Genomic DNA, 21,774 nt, shown 5'->3' on the forward strand with positions numbered 1-21,774 from the left:
GTCAGATTCCTCTTAGAAATCTTTTTATATACCACATTATTATTTTCCACCTTTTACTAACCTAGCCAGGCCTATATATTTTATTTGCTTATTTATAATACCTGACTCTTGTCCATCTAATTGCCCTTGACCTTATCTGAATCCAATATATTCATCTGACTCTTTATGTCCCCAATCTGTTTTATTAAAAAGTTTGAAAGAAATCTTCGGTTCTCCATTTTCAACTTCTCTAATCTATTCTCTAGTACCTCAGTGCCATTACTTAAAGGAGTTGTCCAACCAACCAGTCCCATTTTCGGAACCTGTGCCCAGTGAAAAAAAAACACCTGTCCACATTCCTGCCGTTCCCACATTGCAGCCTCGCGTTGATTGGTCCCGCAGCAAATTACTGACCTCAAGATGTACCATTCTAGCACTTGTGAGCACTGAGGCCAGTGACCGGCTGTAGCAATCGCAAGACCAAGCCAATTCTGGTCTGGTGGGTACCCTAAATGGACAAGAATGGAGCCGCAGTGCTGAACTGGTGGGGCTGCGGGGCAGGTGTTTTGTTTTTTTTGTTTTGTTTTTTATTGGGCACAAGTTCTGAGCATTGGGTTGGTCTTCTCATAGACTGGACAACCCCTTTAAATGGGTTATATTATGGGATTAGAAAAAGTCAATTTTTTCATAAATTGCACCTCCGTTGGGCTATGTCTGGTATCGCAGCTTAGCCCATGCACTTTCTCATACAGTAAACCCATTCAATGTGAAAAATTCCAATGATTGATTGAGGCTCAAAGTCTCTACTAAAATCTTTAGCAGGGGTTCTCTAGTGTGCCCAGTTGACTGTATGTCATGCTTTCTGTACAGCTACATGCAGGAATTAACCATATGAACTGAGCTGATATTTAAAGGACGATGGCTTTTCAATTTAGTTGATTATTGAAATTTGACTCTAAATTTTAAAGACGAGCTGTCGTGTCTTCTGACATGCTTGTTTTAGTAAATACCAGTATTCCCCATAAAATATAAATTCTGTAGTATCTTTTCCTATAACTCTGCATTGCCATTGTGTTATTTCTCCTAGAAATGTATGAATAAATTGACAACTGGGTGTTAGCAGTTGGGGCATGTCCCTACACAATATGACACTGGAGGCACTGATGGGGACACACACATCCCCAACTGGTAACACCCAGTTATCAATGTATTCATAAACTTCTGGGTGGCATAACAGAGGAACAAAACAGCTCAGAGTTATAAGAAAAGGTGATAGAGAATTGCTACATTAGTGGTAATACGATTATTTACTTAGGCAGAAATACATTAGAAATGTGGAGTTTTAACCATTGTATTATATTCTTTACAGAGTAACAAATGATGCTCGAGAAAACGAAATGGATGAGAACCTTGAACAAGTCAGTGGCATTATTGGAAACCTACGTCATATGGCTCTTGATATGGGTAACGAGATTGACACACAAAATCGCCAGATCGACAGGATCATGGAGAAGGTCAGTAGAACGTTCTTGGAAGAAAATAAACATGAGTTTACTTCTTCCATATTCTTCCAAAATAATAGATATGTTAGTCAGATCAATGGTGGTCCTGCATCTGGTTCCTGGATTCAAATGAGATCATGTTCTCCAGTTTCAGTACAGAAAAGTAATGCATGAACTATAATTTTTGTATTGGGATTGGGAGTTATAGAAGCTTACTAGTGAAATAACTAATATATGTTTATTATAGGTTTGAAACTTTCAGGCATAACTTTTTGGAATTATAAAAACAGTGGGGTGTGACATTCTCCAAGAGGTTGTCCACTTTATATATATATTTTTTTTTTTACTAAAACTGATAATTAGCTGATAATAGGGTGGACTGCTGAAGGAACCTCTAACAGTCAGCTGTGATATCATTGTATTATACGGTAGAGCAGATCAATGTTCATGCAAAACTTTATTAAACATATATGCTTACAAACACAATAAATTTATAATACATGGCCGCTCCCCAGCCAGGTTGGTTATTTCATTGTCATGTACTCAGTATGCCTTTAATGCTGCTTGTGGGTTTACCTGTGTTAAAACTGTCTTGTATACTTTTTATGCTCCGTGGTCTCCTCGGTCGCCCAGGCCGGTACCCCTAACCTGGGATGAGGTTCAGCCTCCACTGAGGTGACTTGCATTGGAGTTTGGTGATTTTTCCAGTGCGCTGGAGACGTTTTTTTTCGCTGTACCACACTAGCAGCGGCAACTTGTTACAATTATTATGCACTGATATTTATACCGGCTATGGGGGGAATTTTCATCCACACTTGTCTGTATTTCCCTTCTGGGTTTTAACCATGTATTATTAATTTATTGTGTTTGTAAGCATATATGTTTAATAAAGTTTTGCATGAACATTACCGTGTTGTGCATTTATAGGAGTTGTATAATCTGTGGCCGTGCGGTACGCATATTGGCTGGCGACAGCCGTTTTTGGTATATTACGGTAGAGCAGATCTTGTGTCAGCATGGATAGGCTGCACATGCATTGCAGAGCAGGTGGATAAAACACCTCTGCTGCTGGTACTGCTGGAGTGACCAAACAATAGACTCAGATATAGCAGGTCTGAACTCACAGATGTAGCTGAGATGGATGACTGGTGTAGCAGACATGAAGGTTGACCTGTGTAGTAGAGCTGGAGGGCCAGTTTAACAGAGCTGTAGGACTGTTGAGACAGGGCCAGTGTAGCAGAGCTGGAGACCAGATGTATCAGAGCTGGGGGCCCAATGTAGCTGGAGGACCAGAATAGCAGGGTTGGGCTGCTAGTGTTGCAGGGACGCATGTAACAAACTTGAATAACCATAGAGCTTCCTGCCACCAAAGTTGGGTTTAGATGTCACGGCTGGGTGACGATATCAGTGCACATCGGGTTCCAGTAGTAACCCAACACAAAGGGAGAGAGAGCCAGCTGTCTGAAAGAGGGGAGTGGGGCAGCGCACGGTGCTGGGACAGATCAGTATGGCCGCTTTCAGAAGATTTTGACGAAGAAGATAGAGGATGTTTAGCATGAAACTAGGAGCTTTAATGTCCTTTTTGGTAACCCAGTTCTGTCTTCAGAGTCATATCAGGGTCATAGCTAATCAAATAGAACAGTTTCCGATTAATCTACTTGCAGTGTAGAATTTGATTTATGTAATAATCATCATTGGAGTCTTGGACAGAGAGAGAAGACATCTACCTATGTCTACATTGGGTAATTTGTTGAGAGAGACATGAAAATTGTTAGGAATCTTGTGTGTAGAAGATAACTTCAAACATAAGTGAGTCGATTTGTTCAATCACTTTGAGGGGACTTATAAATAGTGGATACATTTTCTGTCTTTGAAGTGAATTTTCTTTGTAGAGAGCCATGCTTTATCCTCTGGAGCATGTTTGGAGTAGGATGCCACTGCTTATCAGCATTCTTTTTAGCCTTGGATGCACCTGTGGACACATTTACGGTACTTGAACATCGGTCAATGTTTTAGATATCAAGACAGATTTGTTTTCCATAGCTTGAAACCGACAGTTGGGAAAGATGGGAAGATACAGATGAAGCTCTAGTCGAAAGACCATATAAAATGTAGATTTTCTGGTGGATTAGGTCACTAAGTTGTTATGGGTGAATTTAGTCCAAGGAAGAATTGTCTTGATGGACATTAGAAACAGTGTCTAGAAATTCCTCCATAAATTGATTCTCTCAGTCTAATCATTATGTTCTGGATCATAAGTGAAGTTAAATCCAAGGAAATCTTCAGCACCTTGCACAGAACTCTCCGGAACATATAGTCAAATTAAACTCCTTGGTCCAAACAATATGGGAAGAAAGGCTATGGACACAATAAATCTCTTTGAAGAAGACTTGTGGTGCAGAGGGCAGGCTAGTCAAAGCAATAAATGCACCATCATGGAGAAGTGATCCACCGTGACCCAGATAGAGGTAAAGCACTAATTATGGGGTAAATCTGTAACAAATTGAATGGTTAACTCGGATTAGAGTTCTCAAGGTATAGGTGGAGGCTGCAGAAATCTGAGGTGTCAGCCAGGTGGAACTGAGTGCAGTTGTTACTAGAAGCAACTAATTCTTACATGTCTTATCTCCAAGTGGGCCACAAGTAGAAGCAGGAAATAAGTAATGTGGTGTATTTGACTCTAGGTTGGCGAAAAGTATTGAAGAGTGAGCCCATGACAAAACTTACTCACCTAGGGAACAGAGATCTTCCTTTTGGGGGGCTTCCAGGGTATATATTAATTGCTGGGGTGCAACTTGGTTCAGGTATGTGAGTAGTTGCTTCATTGGAGATATGTGAGGATCTGAGGAGGGCATAAACACTACAGTTTTACCAGCAGGATGGTAGTTGAGAATGAAGTCAGAAGTAGAATATAAGAGCACCCAACAGGCTGAATAAGGATTTAATCAGTGGGCTGATTGCAGATATTCAAAATGGTCAGTGTAAATTGTTATTTACAATTTTGCTTCCTTCAGGAGATGACACCATTTTTCTAGGGTAAGATCAAATGCAATGAGTTCATGGTCACTGTCATAGGTTTTTGTCTAAAGGGGAAAATATTTAGGAGAAGAATACATAGGGATTTTTCTTGACTTCATCTGTCTTTTACGGAAGCACAGCTTCAACCCCTATAGAAGATTAATCAGTCTTCAGAGAGAATGGTCTATTAATGTCTGTTTGATGTAGAACCATTACAGAAGAGAAGAGAGTCTTGAGAAAGCTGAATGCTTGCACTGTAGAATCCTGCCAATTTATTGGTGAGTGCTTGTTAGGGGGTGCAACCACCTGGGAGTAATTCTATATGAACTGCTGGTAGTAAATTTGTGAAGCCAAGGAATCTCTGGAGGGTTTTAAGGCCAACCGGTTGTGGCTAGTTCAAAATTGATGATATGTTTTCAGAATCCATCTGTAATGCCCCAGAAGAAATCATCTATCCCAGAAAAGGAAGCTCTTAATATTCAAATAGGCATTTTTCCAGGTTGGTGTACAAGCAATTCTTTCGAAGTTGGAGTAAAAATAAGAGCACAAGACAGTAAGTGTCCAACTCATGTCCCAGAATATTTCAATTACAAAATGCTGGAGTACAGCACTGTAAAAGTCAAAAGGCTTAACTGGATACTTGTAGTGACCATTCCAGACTTCATCTGCCAACTTAATATGAATCAGATTGTAGGCTCTGCAGAAATCTAATTTAGTGAAGAAATAACCACCATTACGAGTGTCATAAAAGTTCAGAATTGAGGGTTAGTGGATAGTGATCTTTCACCATGATCTGCTAATCGATGCACAGTCTGAAAGATCCATCTTTATTCTTCATGAAGAAGAACCCTGTTCCAGTGGGTGAAGTAGATTTGAATGAACAATGAGGTGAGAGAGTCTCAAATATTTGTTTGGAAAATAAATCTGTGAAGACCTCACAATTGGAGGAATGCCGGGATTTATGGAGACAAAATTGAGTGACAAGGTAGAGGATCAAGGAAGGTATTTAAAACATGTTAAAAACAAGATGGACCCCATTCGGTAATTTGATCAGCTGACCATGCAAATACTGGTGAAAGCAGTTTGAACAGCCTAGCTAGATAACATCATCAGTGCAAGCCAAGTTCGCATGACAATTCCAGGTGAAGGAGACGAGACTGAGCCAGCAGGAGGAGGAAGCAAGACAGAAGCATTTCTCAGGACCATGGCAATCAGTGGGTTATCCAAGTAATAGACATGCTGGGACCTCCAGAAAGACAAGCTGTCTATAGCTACTTCTGACAAAATAATTGACATTGGTCCTGGTAAGGATCCTCCTGTGTGAAAAGGGGTTTTCTGGGATTTTAATACTGATGACCTATCCTGATGACGGCGATCAGGTAAACAATAATGAGAAGGCTGGACCGTGGCCTTCTTTTCAACCAGCTGATCGGCGGGGGTGCCGGGTATCGCACCCCCACCAATCTGATATTGATGACCTATCCTGAGGATAGGTCATCAATAATAAAATCCTTGTAACCCCCTTTAACTCAGAAGTTTGAAAGTTCTTTTTTTTTTTATATAGGATTTTTTTTTATAGGAAAATCCCTTTAATCTCGTTCAAACATACAGTTTTACTTGGGTTCCTGCCACTGCAAGAATGTACAATGGGAATTTAAATATTATGTTTACTAGTGGGGTAAAATCTTCACATATTTGAAGGCATAGTTTAAAATTATACTTGCCCTATCAAGGTTCTGTCATGGATTGCTACAGGTCTTGCCCTGTGACTGAAACTGCCTTTGATCCAGAGATTTGACCTAATACTGCCTTCTGTCTAGTATCCACTCTTGGTCTTGGCCTGCAAATATTGAACTATGTGAACAAGGCCGAAGATAATTGCATGTATGACCTCTGCCCACATGTACCATATTTCCAACGCTGGATCTGATGTAATGTAAGCCTAAAACTGGAAATACATTGGCAGTCATGAACTGCTGGGAACATACAGCAGAAAGGCATCTAAAATCAGATGAGTCAAAAAGTAAAGCTCATCTGCCGACTCCACTCCACCCAGACCAATGAAACGAAAGAAGAGAGTATATTCTAGCATCCACATTTACAGATAAATGCAGTGTTTATTTCATCCAGTAAAACAATCCAAACAGCAAAGGATACAGTTCACAACCTACACGTTTTGGGCGTATAGCCATGAGTAAGGACGCGCTATACGCCTGAAATGCGTAGTTTTTGTACTGTATACTTTGCTGTTTGGATTGTTTTTACTGGATGAAACAAGGACTGCATTTAACTGGAAATTGGATGCTGGAATATACCCACTTCTTTCATTAGAATAGGACCACATGTGTCGGCATATACTTTTGCGGCAGATTGGCGCTGCTTTTGGAATGCTTGTTTATGTCTGGATGCTTTTTGCACATTTCAACTGCAGCATGGCCAGACCTTCACCACCTGCTAGCTTTCATTGGTGAACTAGGACTAGCAAGCCTCCCCCAACCCCCGCCCTTCCCATTCCTGGCGAGCTCCTTCTATACTTCACTGTCCTCCTGCTCTGTATTCTGGAGAAAGACAGCCCATATGGCATCTTAGGTCCTAAGACGTGAACTGGGTATAATCCCGTCTTTTGTGAGAGATTTAACTTCTATTTAAAGTGTGCACATCAGATAAAGCATTAAATTGAGACCAGATTTTTTTCGACACCTCAGCGTTTTTCCTTTTCAAGTGTGCAAAAATGATATTCCAGTATTTACTGCAGCAATATTCATACCTTCCATGAATTTTTATTGTCTCTGTTGCTTTTTCTCTTTTTTCTTCAGTAATTAAGTCTGTGTTGCATTCTCAAAGTTTTGTACAAATGTATTGTCTCTAAGGGAGATAACAACTGCAATATACAGTACTACAGTATATGAAGAAACGGTACATCATGTGCTCTTCTGTGCATGAGGCCTTATAGAGATTAGTAAACCGATATGCACAATAATTATTATCATAGCTAAAAATGTTTAGAGGGATCAGTTCAGTGAATTAACATGTATTTATAGGGGTTTTCTGAGGGTAAGTAGGAGATCAATATCTGATCTGTTGGTGTCTGACTCCCGACAACCCCCGCCGATCACTCGTTTGAGAATGCAGCACATCGGTGAGCCCTGCAGCCTATTCCTAGGCCAATGAAGTCAACTTCATTGGTCACATGGCCTACAGGCAACTCAGTCCCATTCAAGTAATAGGGCCTGAGCTGCAGTACCAAGCTCAGCCACTATACAATGTACGGCACTGTGCTGGGAATGCCGTGAAGAGGCTGCAATGCTCACCAGAGCTCTATGGCCTCTTCAAAGAGCTGATACCCACAATCAGATATTGATGAGCTATTCCGAGGAAAACCCCTTTAAAATAATTTAAAGGGGTTTTCCACATACTTTTATTTATTTTTACAAAAGCATAGTTAATGTAGCAAAATGGCGGCTTAACACTGGGTTGTTTGTTAATATTGATGATTGTAGACAGGAGGAGCCCTGTGCCAGTTCATACAAGGGACTAGGGCTGCCCTAAATTTCCCCTCCACTTTCTCACAGGCCATAGAGCGGCTGATTAGGGTACTACATATGGTACTACTATTATTAGTCTTATTTTCTAAATGTGTCATCAGGTTACCAAAGTTTATAAAATTGGGCATTACATATAAACTCTTTATATATTGTTGATCTCGGCTGCCTTAACTGGAATTTATTATATGGAGGAGCATATTATTAGAATATAGCTGATATACTGTCCTCGGTCCTCCATTTCCCATTTTGCAAACCACAAAGTTTATTTACTTCTTCTAGTCTAGGGTCTGTCCAGAGGGGGGTAAATATACTGAATTCATCTGAGCCACAGGCATTCCTGAACACCCTTAAGTATTTTTACATCATATGAAGGGTTGGGTTCACTTCTTTCTATTCCATTATTCTCCAATAGGTATAAGATATATTGTTCTTTATTCAGTAGCTGGCACAGAAAATGATTACTGTCGCTATATGATCAGACAGATTAAAGTTCAAATTTATCCTGTAATTCTCTCAATAAGGGTACAAGATCTAGGATCTTTAGATATGTATAAACCTAAATAATTGAAATTACCATAATTACTGCTCTATAAGGCGCACCCTCCCACACAAAAGTGTGTATGTCTTATAATGGGAAGTCTAATGAGTGTGTCCATTATGGAAGCACTCATTAGTATAGTAGGACGGGGGAGCAGTGAGTATAGCGGGTGCTGGCTTTACTCACCCCTCCCTGGTCTTCTCCGGTTGCTGCGCTGTGTTGTGTCTTGACAGCGTACAGCATCAGGATGTAGTGCTGTAAGCATGCAGTGCGATGTCTGGTCACAGTGCAGTGCTGTAGGAAGAGTGCGCGGGATCTCCTGAATGGCGGCGCCTTTCGCAGCAAGAGAGGTAACTTCTTTATTTATTTTTCATCTGATCTGAAATCTGATAAAGACTGGTGGTCTGATCAAAAATATTATTTTTCTTCTCTGAAATCTAGGTGCGTCTTATGGTGCAGGAAATATGATAGTTATACAGAGAGAATATTCCGATTTTTCAGCTCTTCCGCGTCAATACAGATTTTTTTCTCTCTTTTCTTTTAAAATGCAAACGGGATCTATCTGTGCTACTTGAAAATATCAACATATTATCCACGTATAACATGATTTATTCCATTGCAAGCCCCATATTCAAACCCCTTCATTTCCTTGTTGCTTCTTACCATCTCAGCTAATAGCTCTATTGCCAAGGCAAAGAACAGGAGTGACAGAGAACATCCCTGTCTCTTTTCTCTTTCTATTAGGAACGCTTCTTATTTTTTTATTTTACTCATGTATATAGCGCTGACATATTTCACAGCGCTTTACAGACACTATCACTGCTTGCTGTCTGCAGGGCAGCTCACAATCAAAGTTCAGTATGTTTTACCTGGAGGAAACCCATACAGACATGGGGAGAACATACAAACTCCATGCAGATGTTGCCCATGGTCGGATTCTAACCTGGGACCGAGCACACCACACATGTGCAGCTTGCTCTTCATTCACCACCATAGGACTTTAGAAAATAGCCGAGTGCGCTCGCTTGGCTTTTTTTCGTAAATACCATAGCTGTAAATGGAGATCAAACTGCTTATGGGCGGTGTGCTATTCTTTCTTTTTGGGGGCTCTGTCCTGGAGATAGGAGTGAGTCCCAGAGGTAAGGTGATGGCATAACCTAGTGATAAACCATCAATGTCCCAAATGGGACATCGTCTAGCAGCGAAGGGGATATAAAAACCGAGGAAGAAAATGCCAGCCTTGATAAATCTCCTCTTGTACCTCTATCCGATCCATATGTGGTACAAAGCTTGGACACATATATATAAACGTATAAAGTTATTACAACTTTTCTAAAAGACTATCTAGAACGTTGCTAGATACTTACACCACTTTTCTCCTTTGTCTTTCCCAGGCCGACTCCAACAAAGCCAGGATCGATGAGGCCAACACACGTGCCACAAAGATGCTGGGCAGTGGCTAGAGAACAGGAACCTTTATTTTATGCTCCATACTGTCCTGCTAGACAGTACTTTCATGCTTTTATCATGGTATTTACATACTAGGTTTGCACACATGCACATATCACCCTCCCTTCTACCCTATTGTAAATGTTGTCCTGTGTAGTATGTCAGCTTTCCAAAAATATACTTGTAATTATGATTTTTTTTTCCGAAGTATATTCCTTTCCAAAGGTTGTATATAGTGATCTACGCTGGCTCACTATAGCGTTTATTTAATTATTTTAGGTTTTATCATTTTTTTTTTATGATGTTTGCTGAATGACAACAGTGTAGGAATGTTTAACGTGCTGTTCTCCTTACTCTATACAGTATTGTTCTTGTAAATCTGTGACATTCCACAGAGCTACTGCCTATATCCTTTTTTGGTGTCATGATACTTAAAACTGTGGGACTGTCCTGGGTTCAATGTTGCTTCCATCTGTTATAATTTCATGATTAGAACGTGAAACTATATTACTATAATAAGCATTGCACTAACAAGTGATGTGAGTTATGCATTTATGCATGAAAATAAATAGACATTTTTAGATGCCTACATACAAGGACTTTTTCCCGTGGCAGTAGCACATTCAATAAAAGCATGCTGAGTATTTGGACACTGTTGGGACTATGTTATACCAGCAAGTTTGCAGTAGTGCCACTCTTCTGTCGATATATTGTTCTATTTAATCATGATCATGCTTTTTTTTTTATTTCAAAAGGACAGACTTGGCACACATATCCAGCAAAAGAAAATGTTGATTTTTTTTGTTTGCTGGCGATATATAAAATGCAAAAAAAAATAATAATATATATATACATATAAAAGGTTGTAATATAGGGTTTGGGTACTGTTTATGAGGATCCTCTTTTGGAGGAAATGACTACAGTCTAAAATGGTACAAAGATATGTAATTTTTATAAGGCTGGGTCTCGTTAGCCACTTTTCCCCCCAATGTGGATTTTCTTTTTTTTTTTCTTTTTAAGGTTTCGTTGCTTACCTAGAGCTATGCACTCCAAATCGCTGAGATGTTTAAGTAGATTTAAATTAACACAATAATCTAAATGAATGAACTCTAGATAAACTGTGATATCAAAATCATTGCAGCATGTACTATGAAATTCCTTCTGTCTCCTGTCAGTTTGTGACGTGATTGACATTTTGTAGCTAGTTTAAAACAATTAAAAACGATAAATCTGAGCGCTTCCGTTTGTTTGGTTTTCTTGGCCGTGTGTCATTACTTTACACCCACATTCAGGATCAAAGTGTTTTTTCCGCTCTCACTGAAACCAACAGATTGTCAAGTGTTCATCCAGCTTTCAGAACGCCTTTGGGTTGTGAATAACATGAAATGACTAATGGAAAGGCCCAAGTTAATAAATTCATAAGTATCATATTGGGTGATATTGCAGACTCTATCCCCGGGTGTCTGTTGTATGAAACACCCGAAATCCGGTCGGCTGTGACGCGCGCTGCACTTGTGAGCAGGTGACATTTTTAAACAACGGACTTCTGCCATACATGTAAGGGTCCATTCACACGTCCGCAATTCTGTTCCACATTTTGCGGAATGGAATTGCGGACCCATTCATTTCTATGGGGCCACACTATGTGCTGTCCGGATCCGCACTTCCGGGTCCGCAATTCCGTTCCCGAAAAAAATAGAACATGTCCTATTCTTGTCCGCAATTGCGGACAAGATTAGGCATTTTCTATTATAGTGCCAGCGATGTGTGGTCCGCAAAATGCAGAACGCACATTGGCGGTGTCTGTGTTTTGCGGATTCGTGGATCCGCAAAATACATAGGGATGTGTGAATGGACCCTTAGGCTACTTTCACATCATGGATCAGCAAAAACGCTTCCATTCTGATAATATAACCGCCTGCATCCGTTATGAACGGATCCGGTTGTATTATCTTTAACATAGCCAAGACGGATCCGTCATGAACTCTATTGAAAGTCAATGGGGGACGGATCCGTTTTCTGATGTGTCCGAGAAAACGGATCCGTCCCCATTGACTTACATTGTGAGTCATGAGGGAACCGTCTTGCTCCGCACCACATCGCGGATAACAAAACTCTGCTTGCAGCGTTATTTTGTCTACGATGGGGACACAGCCAATAGGAACGGAATGCATTCTGGTGCACTCTGTTTCGTTCGGTTCAGTTTTGTCCCCATTGACAATGAATGGGGACAAAACGGAAGCGGTTTTCCCTGCTATTGAGATCCTATGACGGATCTCAATAGCGGAAAGGGAAATCGCAAATGTGAAAGTAGCCTATGGCGGAGGTCTGGAAAGGGTTTAAGCATAAGTAGTCTTACTCCAGGCTGGAGCCAGCTGTAAGCTGTGGGAAACGTAAGTCAAACATGGTTCAAATCGGACATAACTCGTAAAAAGAAAAGCTCACCAGTCTGTGTATAGCAATACAATAGCTGACAGCGAGTAACCAGGATTGAGACGCCCGGTCTAGGCAGTATAGACATCATAAAGAGAAGAGGAAATCCGGAACTTCTAAAATCCACAATGTATATTTGAAATTCATAACACGTGTTTCGCACTGAGGTGTGCTTAATCATACCATATAGATACGACAGACAGATTGTGACTTAAAATACAATGGACCAGTCACGTCGGACATATTGTATCTACAGTGCTGCCCATAATTATTCATAACCCTGGCAAATTTTGACTTAAAGTTACTTTTATTCAACCAGCAAGTAATTTTTTGACGGGAAATGACATAGGTGTCTCCCAGAGGCCTCTTTCACACGAGCGTGTCCGGATAAGGTCCGGATGCGTTGCGGCAAACCCGCGCGAGTAGGTACGCAATTGCAGTCAGTTTTGACTGCGATTGCGTTCCGTTGTTCAGTTTTTATCGCGCGGGGGCAATGCGTTTTGCACGCGCGTGATAAAAAACTGAATGTGGTACCCAGACCCAAACTTCTTCACAGAAGTTCAGGTTTGGGTTCAAGGTTGTGTAGATTGTATTATTTCCCCTTATAACATTGTTAAAAAAATATATATATAATTTAACTCACCTTAATCCACTTGTTCGCGCAGCCGGCATCTCTTCTGTCTTGTTCTGTGAGGAATAGGACCTTCGATGACGTCACTACGCTCATCACATGGTCCGTCACATGATCCATCACCATGGTAAAAGATCATGTGACGGACCATATGATGAGCGTAGTGACGTCATCAAAGGTCCTATTCCTCAAAGAAGAAGACAGAAGAGAAGCCGGGCTGCGCGAACATGTGGATAAAGGTGAGTTAAATTATTTTTTATTTTTTTTAACCCCTCCATCCCTATTGTACTATGCATTCTGTATGTAGAATGCTATTATTTTCCCTTAAAACCATGTTATAAGGGAAAATAATAAAGATCGGGTCCCTATCCCGATCGTCTCCTAGCAACCGTGCATGAAACTCGCACCGCATCCGCACTTGCTTGCGGATGCTTGCGATTTTCACGCAGCCCCATTCACTTCTATGGGGCCTGCGTTGCGTGAAAAACGCACAAAATAGAGCTTGCTGCGATTTTCACGCAACGCACCAGTGATGCGTGAAAATCACCGCTCATGTGCACAGCCCCATAGAAATGAATGGGTCCGGATTCAGTGCGGGTGCAATGCGTTCAACTCACGCATTACACCTGCGCGGAAAATTCACCTGTGTGAAAGGGGCCTTATAGTCCCATAACAGTTCAACTTAGGTGGAGTGACCTCAGCAACAGGATTAAACGGTGTGTTTTTATAAGAGGAGCAAGGGCTATTTTTAAAGCTCCCTGTAAGGAGACAAACAATGAGAAAACTGGGTTTTCAAATTTATTTATGCTGAGATATCAGTGCTTTAAACCGGTTGTCTCATCTAAGACATCGGTGGCATATTGCTAGGATATGCCACCAATGTTAGATAGGTCAGGTCCCACCTCTGGGACCCACACCTATCTCTAGAATAGGGTCCTAAAGTGAACAAGGGTGCATCAGTCAAGCGGGGCCCCCATCCAGTCATTTCTATGGGAGCTCTGAAAATCTCAGAGTGTCAGAATAAGGCGATCATTACTTACCTCACCAATCCCCACATCTGCTGTTCAGCTGGTGCTTCGGCCCTCACTTCTCTCCATAACAAATGTTTAGATAATAGTGTGGGCTGCCTGTGAGGGATGTGTTGCAGCTCAAAATCTAGATAAAGAAATTCTGCCACTATTCCATATTGATGGTATATCCTTAGAATAGATGACAAGTCATCTGACCCAAAGAGAGAGTCAAAAAGGGCCACCCCATAAATGCACATCCAACCATGAAGGATATAAAAATATATATAAAGTTTATTGGACACAACAACACACACGCATTAAAAAATTGTATACAACATAGAACAAAGTGCGGTATGCAATAGAATATATGAAACCGACACACACAGGTCCACTGAGCTATCGCATATAGATGTATGCGTTATCAACCAGCATATAAAACAATACAATAAGACACATATAGCAAATGTAAGGTAAGGTAAGACCACTAAAATTGAAGATACAGATAGACCAACATAAGGTCAAATATCAAGAGCCAAAACCTACATATCCAGCTGGTGCAGTGGACCTGGAAACATGACAAGCGCCCAACGCGTGTCGCCGGAGCAATCCGGCTTCCTCAGGGGTAAAGGACTGTGTGTTAGGGCGTCAGTTAATATAGGATATAAGATGAGGTATAATTACGTTCACCTGTGCAGCAGGAACTGTGGCCAGTGTGTGTACATCTCAGGCTCCAGTCAGAGCAGGAAACCGGAAGTGTGGGTCACATGATCGGCTGGTGGAACGCATATGCGCTCCACCAGCCAAAAACACAGCCACATAACAGATGGGGACACAGTGGGCACAGACAGTTAGATCATAGGACAAAACTAAGTAAAATGAGGCTGTTTTTAGCCGCAAAGGCAATGCCAGACAGGCTGGTAAGTGAGCCGAGCGATATTGCCAAACCGGATGTGAATAGTCACATCCTTAGAATAGGTCATCAATATCTGACTGGTGAAAGGCCAACTCCTGGCACCCCCAACAGTCAGATGTTTGGAGGGCACAGCTTTCCGATGAGCGCTGCGGCTTCCAGAGAAGTCACGTTAATCAGTCAAATGGCCTATGTGCAGCTCAGTCTCATTCAAGAGACAATAACAAGTGCAACTGCTATACAGTTGTGAGAGCAGGCTCCATAGAAGACATCAAGATGCCCTCTGTTAGGTTGTTTGGCTCCACCAGCCAGAACAGAAAGGCCAGGTGTTTTCACCTCTTTCACTGCCTTTCCATGATCTATTGGATCATTAGCTGCCTCTTTAGGGCTCTTTCACACAAGCGGATACCACAATGGAAGCACTCATCTCCTGCTGTGCCCTGCCGCCGGCCGCCCCCACTTTTCACCAGGGCCGCGGCTTTGCGGCACTCAGGCCTGCCGGCCTAACATGAAATTTTCCGGTATCCCGGCAGGCCAGTCCGGCCCTGGATGCAGCCAAAGATGTCTTATCTTTTGCAGAGCAGAGGCACGAATTGGAAGTCCATGGAAACACTATGAAGTGCTTCTGTGGGCTTTCAGATTTGAGCTTCTGCACTGCAAAAGATAAGACATGTCCTATCTTATGCCTTACCTTGCGGATGGCGATACAGATGTCTATGCTACTATGCTACGGCAGGGGAGGGAGAGGTGTGTCCCCTCCTGTTCCTCTGATAGGCTGCCAGCACTAGGTCGGCAGCCTATCAGAGGCCGGTGCAGGTGACGCGATGACGTCATCGCACCGCCTGAGTCGTATAGCAAGGGACACAGGCCGGAAGAGGCCTGCATCGCATCGCTGGAGGTAAGTATAAGTTCTTTTTTTTTTTTTTTATCTAGGTACAATACTGGATCATGATGGGGGGGGCTACTGGAACATGATAAGGGGGGGCTACTGGCACATAAGGGGGTCTGCTGGCACATAGGGGGGCTATTGGCACATGATAAGGGGCGGCTACTGGCACATGAGGGGCTACTGGAACATGATAAGGGGGGGCTACTGGCACGTAAGGGGGCTACTGGAACATGATAAGGGGGGGCTACTGGCACATAAGGACGGCTACTGGCACATGATAAGGGGCGGCTACTGACACATGATGGGGCCTACTGGAACATGATAAGGGGGGGCTACTGGCACATAAGGGGGGGCTACAGGCACATAAGGGGGGCTACTGGCACATGGGGGGGCTATTGGCACATGATATGGGGGCTACTGGCACATAAGGGGGGCTACTGGCACATGATGGGGGGCTACTGGCACATGATAAGGGGGGCTACTGGCACATGATAAGGGGGGCTACTGGCACATAAGGGGGCTGCTGGCACATAAGGGGGGCTATTGGCACATGATAAGGGGCGGCTACTGGCACATGATAAGGGGCGGCTACTGGCACATGAGGGGGCTACTGGAACATGATAAGGGGGGCTACTGGCACATAAGGGGGCTACTGGAACATAAGGGGGGCTACTGTCACATAAGGGGGGGCTACTGGCACATGATAAGGGGCGGCTACTGACACATGATGGGGCCTACTGGAACATGATAAGGGGGGGCTACAGGCACATAAGGACGGCTACTGGCACATGGGGGGCTATTGGCACATGATATGGGGGCTACTGGCACATAAGGGGGGGCTACTGGTACATAAGGGGGGCTGCTGGCAGATGGGGGGCTATTGGCACATGATAAGGGGGCTACTGGCACATAAGGGGGCTACTGGCACATGATAAGGGGCGGTTACTGGCCCATAAGGGCAGCTACTGGCCCATGAGGGCGGCTACTGGCACATAAGGGGGACTACTGGCACATAATAAGGGGGGGCTACTGGCACATGATATGGGGGGGCTCTGGCTGCTGGCACATGATGGTGGGGGGCTCTTATTACTGGCACATGATTGGGGGGCATCTATGGGGGCACATCTTACTGGCACATGATTGGGGGGCATCTATGGGGGCACATCTTACACGCACATGATTGGGGGAATCTATTGGGGCACTTATTACTGGCAGATTATTGGGTGGCACTATAGGGGCATCTACTGAGGCTAAAAAGAAGGGGTATTTTATATGGGGGGCTCTGTATAGGGGCATTTTATACTGGGACACATTATGGTGGGTACTATGGGGAAGGGGGGCACTATGGGGGCACTGAGAAGGGGTATTTTATATTGGCACATTATGGGAACATTAGCTCAACTGGGGGCATTACAAATGGGTTTGTTTTGCACATTATAAGGAGAATACTTTACTACTGGGGGGGGGGGGGCATTATGGTGGGCTTTATTACTCCCCCATGGTATGACCCCCAGGGCCGATCCTAGGGTCACAGGCGCCTGGGTGCAGAAATATTTCTGGCGCCCCCACATGGGCGTGGTTATCTTACTAACTCCTCCCCTTTACAATGTAGTGGTAATAGAGTCTCAAGGGTCTATAAAAGCAGCTACACTATTTTTACAAAGCATTGAAGCTCTATTAACACTACTATCAACATAAGGTCATCTAGAGAAACCGTAGGTTTTTATTTATTTTTTCTTTCTCTTTAGGTGTTAAAACATAACTTTAATTAGATTGCTCTAACACCTAAATGGGAAAAATAAGAATTTTAAAAACCTGCTTTTTCTAGTCTAGATGACCTTATGTTAATAGTTAATAGTAGTGTTAATAGAGTCTCAAAGGTCTGTAAAAATAGTGTAGCTGCTTTTATAGACCATTGAGACTCTATTACCACTACCATAAACATAAGGTCATCTAGAGAAACAGCAGGTTTTTAAAATAATTTGGGGGATCTGTGGATGACACATTGTTATGGGAGATCTGTGGATAACACACACTTTTATGGGGGACATTATACAGGGGTAATATAACTGAGGGGTATCAGGTAAATTATACAGGGGGTAATATAACTAAGGGGTATCAGGGTACACTATACAGGGGTAATATAAGTTATATTACCCCTGTATAATAATGTCCCCTGATACCCCTTAGTTAGGCCCCAGAATTCAGAACACAGTGTTACCTGAAGTCTGGGGCCGGATGCGGCAGTGTGAGTCAAATTCTATATACCCCTTACCCTACCGAGAAACAGATATGTGCATGGGTAATATTATTACAGGAGAATGCCGCACCATACCTGTTACATCCAGTGACGTCTCCTGTGATGTAGACTTTCCTCGACGTCTTCATCCAGAGATAAGACCGCCATGACACCTTCTTTCAGCCGCTTCTCGTCTCTGCAGAGTTTCACAGATTATTTTTTAGGTTCCTCACTTTACTCTCATCCTCTCCTTCCTGGTGTCTCAACAACTCATCCTGCTGCCCCCCAATACTGTGCTAGAGCCAGACAGGTAGTCCCCCATTCCTCATAATATTATTCCCCCTGTATATTATAATGGCCCCCTCTTCATCATTAATGTAATGGCCCCCTCTTTATTATTAATATAATGGCCCCTCTTTAATAACAAAGAGGGGGCCATTACATTAATAATAAAGAGGGGGCCATTACATTAATAATAAAGAGGGGGCATTACATTAATAATAAAGAGGGGGCATTACATTAATAAAAAAGAGGGGCCCATTATATTAATAATAAAGAGGGGGACATTATATTAATAATAAATAGGGGGCCATTATAATAATAATAATGTATTGGCCCCCTCTTTGTTATTAATATAATGGCCCCCTCTTTATTAATATAATGACCCCCTCTTTGTTATTAATGTAGTGACCCCCTCTTTATTAATATAATGGCCCCCTCTTTGTTATTAATGTAATGACCCCCTCTTTATTAATAATATAATGTCCCCCTCGTTGTTAATATAATAGCCCCCTCTTTATTATTAATATAATGGTAGTCTCTCCAGTCTCCACTCTTATTAATACTATGATGTCCACTGACTGAGTACTGTCAGTGGTCCTCCTCTCGTGCCCCCAGTGCCTCTGCAATAAGGGTAGAACGTAGGGTACATAAAAAAAAAATAATAATTAATACTTACCTCTCTCTCCTTCACAGCTTGTGGCATCCTGGTACAGGCGGTCATCATGCCTCACTCACTGTGCCTTCCCGCGCCGCGTCATCTCGCGAGATCCGACGCAGGAGGTCACAGTGAGGTACGTGACTAAGTCCTGCGTCGCACCTCAATTGAAGCCGCTCCCCCGGCCCCTCCTCCTCACTTCGCCTGCCCAGCTGCCCTGCACAGTGCGCGTCACACAGGGCCTCTCCTCTCGGCCTCCGCTCCGCCCCCTGTAAATCGTATCTTAGTTATTCAGCTGCGGCTGCGTTCTCCTGGCTTGAGGGGGCCCTGTGGGCCCCCCTGACTCAGGGGCCCGGTCGCAATTGCGACCGCTGCGACCCCTATAGCTACGCCACTGCGGGCATTATAAAATAAAATAAAAAAAAAGTCAAAAAAAAAAAAGTCCCGGCGGCTCGCTTGGCGCCTTTCGGGTGACAGCGCTGGGGTGCGGGGCACCCACTGCACCCCGTGTAGGATCGGCCCTGATGACCCCCTAGTAGCAGCACCAGCCTCTCCCTGCTCTGCTATCCCTCTGCCCCTTCTCCAAATCCTTATTATGAAATCTTTCTCATTAGGATAAAACACATCAGCTCCGCCGAGCCCCCGGCCAAAGTGTTGAAGTGGTGTCCGAGATCCCCAAGGGCCAAGCCAAGTAATTGTAAGTTTTCATGTGAAATATGTTTGTTTGTACTTGATCTTTATTATCGATTTTACATTGCAGATTTTTATTTTTTATTTTTTTGCAGCATATGGGTGAGATTTTATAAATATTTTTATTATTTGGTCGAAAGGCTCATTGGGGGGAGGGGGGATTGTAACAGGACTGCCGTAGAATATCTAAAATAGCTGGTCAAGTAAAATGTTGCATGCAACAATCATTAAATAGGTGGCCACACGTGTTTTAAAATGAATGCTTTCTCCTATTATAAACAAGTAAATAATGACGCAATGCTGTGGGGCTGGTATGCAACTTATCCCCAGTCCGGCCCTGGCTGCATCTTGTCGATTGCAGAGTGTCGGTGCCCGTGTATTGTGCATCCTCTGTTTGCAGTCCGCAATACAGGCATGGCACCCTTATTTTTGTGTACATGAGCCCTCATAGAAATTAATAGGTCCGTGTGCAATACGTAAAAAATGGATCGGATGCGGACCGAAACTACAGTCGTGTGAATGGGGCCTGTTTTACATCACTATTTACATCTAGCCAGTGTGATAAAATACCTGTGAAAATATCATGTGGGAATATGACCTAATGTTGTGATTTTAATTGTAGGTATGCAATATGTCTGTCATTTTAATTTGCAGTATCTTGGCAAACAAGCTTGTAAGGGGGTGATTCTTGATAGCACTCACCAGCAACCCTTACAAATTAGTGCACTTGAGCTGGATCAGGTGGTGTCCATCCAGGCCCCTGAGAGGAGGAGAGACAATCTCTGACCCCCCAAAAGTGCCCGAGAAGTAAACAGTAACCAATGCCACTAGAAAGTTGAGAGATACAACCAAGGCCGTCGAGTGACAGCCATTGATGGAATTCATTTGCAGGCGTTATTATTACGTTTGTCACTTTATAAAGCAGTCTCAGTGGATGGCAAGGTCTCTGGTCACGTGTTCAGACACAGGAGTGTTGCACCATACGGTTTCCCTGAGATTGGGTCATGAGAATGCTGCTGAGCAGTTAAGGACTGCTTCTGGGAGTTTGATGCCAATAGACCCCCTGCCACAGAAAGAGGTTCTTGTGACACAGTTGGACATTGTTGACACTTTTCAATACTTGGGTTTGAGTATATCACCCAGGGTTGAAAATTTTGCACAACTTAATTTGATCCCGATAATAGTAAAAACTAGAGCTAAAATAGGGATCTGGCTGAGACTTCCCCTATCTAGAGCTGACCGAGTTTCACTGGTCAAAATGGTGATATTACCACAATTTCTTTATGTGCTTAGGAATACACCTATTTGGATAGAAGATAAATATTTTAAACTCATGGAAAGAATAATTAATGATTTCATATGGGGAAGAAAACGAGTTCGAATAAAGTTGGAATATCTGTATAAATCATTGGAGTGCGGGGGTTTAAATCTCCCTTACTTTAAAGGGTATTTTATTGCTGCCCAGCTATTGATGTGCTACGAATCAGAAAATAGTGCACTTTTAGGGGAGTTAGTAGGGAGCTATGCTCATAATAATAAATTTACCCTATTGGAATCCGGGCTACTGAAGAGCCATGAGCGGAGCTACAGAGAGACTATAAAACTATTCCTGAAAGTGTGGGCTACTACTAGGACATGGTTGAAGGTAAAGGGTTCACTTACATTCACGCCTCTTTGGCATAATACACACCTACAAAGGTTAGATGGTATTGCAGTGGACACATTTTGGCAAAAGAATAGAATTTTGTATATTTTACAGGTAGTTAAGGATAGAGAGATTAAGCCATTTATAGAGATATCACATAATATAGAAAACTTTTCATGGTTTAGGTATTTTCAATTGCGTTCAGCATTATCTAGTCTGGACGATAAACTGGTGTTGGATATAGACAGTTCATCCTTCCTGAATGACTGGGTAGGGGGGACACTGTCTAGAATGAAGTTTTCAAATATATATAAGTTATTACTTAAGGCACGGTTTAGTGATACACAGTCACCAGGACA

At 42.7% G+C, this 21,774-nt stretch overlaps 1 protein-coding gene across 1 annotated transcript in view; it reads left to right on the forward strand.

The window, feature by feature from the left end:
• SNAP25 (synaptosome associated protein 25) overlaps nt 1–11,265 on the forward strand; it is a 153,200-nt gene extending 141,935 nt beyond the window's left edge. The window contains exons 7-8 of the mRNA XM_040429889.1: nt 1,349–1,493; nt 9,977–11,265. Of these exons, the coding sequence (XP_040285823.1) occupies nt 1,349–1,493; nt 9,977–10,045 (214 nt within the window). The 3' untranslated portion in view covers nt 10,046–11,265. The remainder of the gene's footprint in view (nt 1–1,348; nt 1,494–9,976) is intronic.
• The last annotated feature ends 10,509 nt before the right edge of the window (nt 11,266–21,774 follow it).

The sequence above is a fragment of the Bufo bufo genome, chromosome 4, assembly GCF_905171765.1.
Source record: "Bufo bufo chromosome 4, aBufBuf1.1, whole genome shotgun sequence".
NCBI classification, from domain to species: domain Eukaryota; kingdom Metazoa; phylum Chordata; class Amphibia; order Anura; family Bufonidae; genus Bufo; species Bufo bufo.